The 6,000-nt window shown below is 41.7% G+C and overlaps 1 protein-coding gene across 2 annotated transcripts in view; it reads left to right on the forward strand.

The window, feature by feature from the left end:
• Positions 1-1,884: 1,884 nt before the first annotated feature.
• inpp5ka (inositol polyphosphate-5-phosphatase Ka) overlaps positions 1,885-6,000 on the forward strand; it is a 59,015-nt gene continuing 54,899 nt past the window's right edge. For both annotated transcript variants that reach the window (XM_034123700.1, XM_034123702.1), the window contains exons 1-2: positions 1,885-2,019; positions 4,071-4,149. In XM_034123700.1, the coding sequence (XP_033979591.1) occupies positions 4,082-4,149 (68 nt within the window). In that variant the 5' untranslated portion in view covers positions 1,885-2,019; positions 4,071-4,081. The remainder of the gene's footprint in view (positions 2,020-4,070; positions 4,150-6,000) is intronic.

Below are 6,000 nucleotides of genomic sequence, written 5' to 3' on the forward strand. Positions count from 1 at the left end.
GTGATATTTCCCACCCGCACTGCCTGGGGTCTGCCCGTCAGGAAGTTCAGGATCCAGTCACAGAGGGCGCTGTTGAGCCCGAGGTCTCTGAGCTTGATGGCCAGCTTGGAGGGCACAATGGTGTTGAATGCTGAACTGTAGTCAATGAACAGCATTCTCACATATGTGTTCCTGTTCTTCGGGTCCAGGTGTGAGAGGGCAGTGTGGAGGGTGAGGGCTATGGCGTCGTCTGTGGACCTGTTTGCTCTGTAGGCAAACTGCAGGGGGTCCAGAGATTCAGGGAGGGAGGAGGTGATGAATAATTTGACTAACCGCTCAAAGCACTTCATTATGATGGAGGTGAGTGCTACTGGGCGGTAGTCGTTGGGGCAGGTGATGATTGTCTCTTTGGGGACAGGAATGATGGTGGAGTGTTTAAGACATGTGGGGACTACAGACTGCAGCAGGGACCTGTTGAAGATGTCTGTGAACACCTCTGCCAGCTGAACTGCACACACCCTGAGAACACGGCCAGGGATGCCATCAGGTCCAGGAGCCTTGTGTGGGTTAACCCTTTTAAAGGATTTACACACATCTGCCCTATTTAAAACAAAAGGGCAGTGTAGCTCCTGGTCCCTCTGTACCTCCACAGCCTGGCTGCTCTCAAAGCGTGCAAAACAACTGTTTAGCTCATCTGGGAGAGATGCGCACGCAGACACTCCCGCAGCACCCCCCGCTGCTCCTTTGTAGTCAGTCATTGTCCTTAGTCCCGCCCACATATTCCTAGTGTTACAGCCTTTGAAGTCAGATTCCACCTTGTCTTTGTACTGTCTCTTTGCATTTTGAATTGCTCTCCGGAGATCATACCTAGACTTCCTGTACTCCTCCAAATCTCCCGCTGTGTGCGCGAGAGTGCGCGCTTTCAGTTTGCCGCGCACCTCACCGTTTACCCAGGGCTTTTGATTTGGGAATGTCCGTACAGAAACCTTCGGTACCACGTCATCGATGCATTTCCCAATGTAGCAGATGACAGTGTCCGTGTGTGTGTTGATGTTATTGTCCTCAAACACACTCCAATCCGTAGATGCAAAGCAATCCTGCAGTGCTGCATCTGACTCCTCGCTCCATCGTTGTACTGTCCTTGTTATCGGTCTGTCCCTTTTAAGTTTCTGCTTGTACGCAGGCAACAACAGTAGTGAGATATGGTCTGATTTGCCGAAGGGAGGGCGAGGGAGAGCCTTATATCCATTCCGGAAAGGGGAATAAACATGGTCCAGTATGTTTCCCCCGCGCGTCGGGAAGTTGATGTGTTGGTAATATTTTGGCAAAACCTTCTTCATGTTGGCGGTGTTGAGGGCTGATTCTGGGCTGATTCTGTGAGAACAGCACCATCTACAGGCCTGGCATATGTACTACAACGTCTCCAGCGCTTTCGAACGCCAATGGCCGGTGGAGTTGGCCCAATAGCCAATAGCCGTAGCGCCACTGTCCAACGGCTATTGGGCCAACTCCACCAATCAGGAGGAGACAGCCACGGCAATGGCCGTGGCTGTCTCCTCCTGATTGGTGGAGTTGGCCCAATAGCCGTAGCACCACCGTCCTGACGTCAGGACAGTGTTCAAATCTGGATCAGTTTTTATCAGATCCGTTGCAGCCCCTTTTTTAGAGATTTGGGTATGGAGGAAAATAGAGAGGGTTGTGTTTTCTGACACTTGGTGAGTTCCCTGGAACACCGGGGACACATATTCATGTATAAAAGACATACAAAAGTGCATTTTGCATGATAGGTCCCCTTTAAGTTAAACATCTCAGTACAATTTACCTCACAGTGTTACGCTTTTATTTTGAAGCGAAATCATGTTGCGCTTTTATTTTGAAGGCAACTAGTATAGCTCCGGTTAAGGGGCGGAAACAACAACACTAGCTTCTGTCCTGCGGTTTGTTTACTGTCTGTTTTCAAAGTGTAGAAACTAAACCAGAGAAAACAGGAACTACCAAAGTATATCGAGGAGTACACGAAACGCTTCCTCACGTTTACAGGTCAGTCATTCAAATAATAAGAGTTTGTAGAAAAAAGCGTGTTTTAGCTAGCTGTTTGATGAAGCTAGCTTTCAGTTTATCAGCATCACTAGCTAGCGTCATATGACAGCTGTTGATCATAAGCTCAATGTAAATACATGCTAACAGCTATCTAAAAATAACTGAGATTAATCACGTGTTATCTGCTAAAAGCACTTTGTTGTCAACCCTCAGCTCTATCTCAAATAAGAGGCTTTAGTTAGCGTTTCTATCTGCAGAGGTGTAAAGTAACTAAGTACATTTACTCAAGTACTGTACTTATAGGTAGGCTTCTTGTACTTTAGTATTTCCATTTTATGCTACTTTGTACTTTTACTCCTCTACATGTATTAATACATTTAGTTACTTTACAGATGTGGATGAATGATGTGAAATCTAATCAAGTGTTAAATCAGACTTTAGTTCCACCTGGAGTAAATCCACAAGCTACCCTGCAGTATACAAAGTCAATCAAACTAGCTGCACCTTTACCAGCTTTGAGAACACTTTAATGATCAATCATTATAAAACATATCATATATATTATTCTGAAATGGACCAATCTGCACAATGACTACTTTTACTGTCGCTACTTTCACTATATTTTGATGATAATACTTTTCTACTTTTACTTGAGGAACATTTTGAATGCAGTACTTTTACTGTAACAGAGTATTCCTACACTCTGGTACTTTTACTCAAGTACACGATCTGACTACTTCTACTTTTACTCAAGTACAAGATCTGAGTACTTCTACTTTTACTCAAGTACAAGATCTGAGTACTTCTACTTTTACTCAAGTACAAGAACTGAGTACTTCTACGTTTACTCAAGAACAAGATCTGAGTACTTCTACTTTTACTCAAGTACAAGATCTGAGTACTTCTACTTTTACTCAAGTACAAGAACTGACTACTTCTACTTTTACTCAAGTACAAGATCTGACTACTTCTACTTTTACTCAAGTACAAGATCTGAGTACTTCTACTTTTACTCAAGTACAAGATCTGAGTACTTCTACTTTTACTCAAGTACAAGATCTGAATACTTCTACTTTTACTCAAGTACAAGATCTGAATACTTCTACTTTTACTCAAGTACAAGATCTGAGTACTTCTACTTTTACTCAAGTACAAGATCTGAGTACTTCTACTTTTACTCAAGTACAAGATCTGAGTACTTCTACGTTTACTCAAGAACAAGATCTGAGTACTTCTACTTTTACTGAAGTACAAGATCTGAGTACTACTACTTTTACTCAAGTACACGATCTGAGTACTTCTACTTTTACTCAAGTACAAGATCTGAGTACTTCTACTTTTACTCAAGTACAAGATCTGACTACTTCTACTTTTACTCAAGTACAAGATCTGACTACTTCTACTTTTACTCAAGTACAAGATCTGACTACTTCTACTTTTACTCAAGTACAAGATCTGACTACTTCTACTTTTACTCAAGTACAAGATCTGAGTACTTCTACTTTTACTCAAGTACAAGATCTGAGTACTTCTACTTTTACTCAAGAACAAGATCTGAGTACTTCTACTTTTACTCAAGAACAAGATCTGAGTACTTCTACTTTTACTCAAGTACAAGATCTGAGTACTTCTACTTTTACTCAAGTACAAGATCTGAGTACTTCTACTTTTACTCAAGAACAAGATCTGAGTACTTCTACTTTTACTCAAGAACAAGATCTGAGTACTTCTTCCACCTCTGCCAATAACACAAATAATAAGCTTCAAAATCTTTCCCACTAAACCAGTTCAGAGCGAGTAGTGCCCAAACAGCAAAACAGCCCAAAAAACAGTTCAAAGTTCAACCTTTTGTTCAATGTATTTAGATTTGAATGATTATGTGTTAATGCCTCTGTAAAGCACTTTTAATTGCCTTTCAGAAATGTGCTTTACAAACAAACTAACCTCAACCCTTCAGCCTTATCCCAATTATTAAGGCTCAACATGTAGTTTTCCTGCCACAACGAGTTACAGCGTGTAACAGCATATTTATTTAATTGCTTTTTTTTAAGGTGTGGAGATCATGGAGGAGAATGAGGATCAGACAGACCTCACTTTGAGGAGAGGAAACTTCCATGGAGACAGCTTCAGGTGAGACTTTGCTCTGCTGCCATTGTTGTATCTGCGTCTTGGCAAAATAAATGCATTATCACATTATTTAAATCACGCACAGACCTCCCTGTGAAATGTTTAAAGTGATGCAGCTTCAGAGCCACAGTTCATGTCTGACTTCTGGAGATTGTTTTAATGCTATGACTATAATCCAAGTGGTGTTAGGGTCTTCGGATGACGGGGTCACTGGTTCAATCCCCGCTTGAACCAGTGTCCTTGGGGAAGACACTTCACCCCAAAAATACTCCTGTGCGGATTGCCCACAGTATGGATTGTACATTATATTACATTTCATTTGGCAGACACTTTTATCCAAAGCGATTACAATAAGTGCATTCAACCAGGAGGGTACAGGGTAACAAGAATCATGTAGGTACATTAGTTTGAACTAAGCCAAACCATTCGAAGTGCTAGTACATTATTACAACATGTATAGAGATTTCATTGGCCGAGGTGCAGTCGGAAAAGGTGTGTTTTCAGTCTGCGACGGAAGATGTATAGCCTTTCTGCGGATCAGAAGAAAACAAACAAACATTGAGCGGCTGTCTTATTTGGAAAAGTGGAAAGAATGCATGTTTATTTCCCGAGTTTCTAATAGGCCTACTGTTGAGATTTTTTTCACATTTTGGAGGTTTTTTTTGTGGCTCGCTTCCAACCATTTGTAATCCTTCTGAAAAATACTTCCTTTCGTCCATTTTGTGTCACTTTAACAAGACTCAGCTTCTTTTTAAGACAGATGAACCAATCTGTAGCACCTAAATCCTTCAGCCAGGACTTTTCATTTCACTTTTTATTTTGCAGGAACAACCAAAACCTCTGCTCTTCATGCCATCAAAACATACTTTTATAGTCACATTTTGGAGTTTTTTTTTGTGACAGGCTTCCAGCAATTATGAATCTACTTGGAAATACTTCCTTTCGTCCATTTTGTGTCACTTCAACAAGACTCAGACGTCAAAGAAGGCATTTTTTAACCATTTTTAAGTCAGGATGGATGTAGTTCGTCGTCTTTTTGGCTCGTTCGATCTGAAAGCTTCTCCAGCGACGCCTCTCAGACGCAGAGCAGCAACAAACTGGTTCTGCGCCATCGGATCAATAAGCTGATCACATGTCTGGATGATTTGGACCCAGGAAGCGAGCTGTGTTAGAAAATGGAGACTGTTTAACGCCTCAGTCATCTGTGGAAGAGAGAGGAAGGAAAACTGTTTCAGGTGGTGAACAAAAAGGCCTGTAGTGGAAAGAGAATGTGCCTTTTCATACATAAATAATGTTCCTCTACCTCCTGTAATTCATCTGTTCACAGCCAACAAAACACTCCCTTCATTCTTGGTTATTTGACCTTTTACTTTCCGAGCTGCACAGGAAATTAAACCGTTTGCATGATGCTTGTTTACCTTCAGATATGACTGATGTCATTATGTGTTGCTGCTAGACGCACAGTGCGTATACTGTCAGATCTTCTACACTCAGATCATGTGCTTATCTTTGGTTTACACTGAATTAAGTTCTAAGAGAAGTACAGTTCTGCTTTTATTTAGTGAAGTGGTGCAGCTGGTTTTTCCGGCGAAATGTAAAACGTGTATATTTATAAAGTTGTGCAGGAATGAGTCCTAAAACCTAGAAGTGAGTCACTTCCTGATTGCGAAGTCATGTGATCATGTTGTAGTTCCTTTGTAGCCCAACATTAGCCACCTTTAGCTTAGCGGTGGTGACGTGAAGTCATGTGACCGTGCTGTAGTTCCTTTATAGCCCAACATTAGCCACCTTTAGCTTAGCGGTGGTGACGTGAAGTCATGTGACCGTGCTGTAGTTCCTTTATAGCCCAACATT

This window comes from Trematomus bernacchii, unplaced genomic scaffold (assembly GCF_902827165.1).
Source record: "Trematomus bernacchii unplaced genomic scaffold, fTreBer1.1, whole genome shotgun sequence".
Taxonomy (NCBI): domain Eukaryota; kingdom Metazoa; phylum Chordata; class Actinopteri; order Perciformes; family Nototheniidae; genus Trematomus; species Trematomus bernacchii.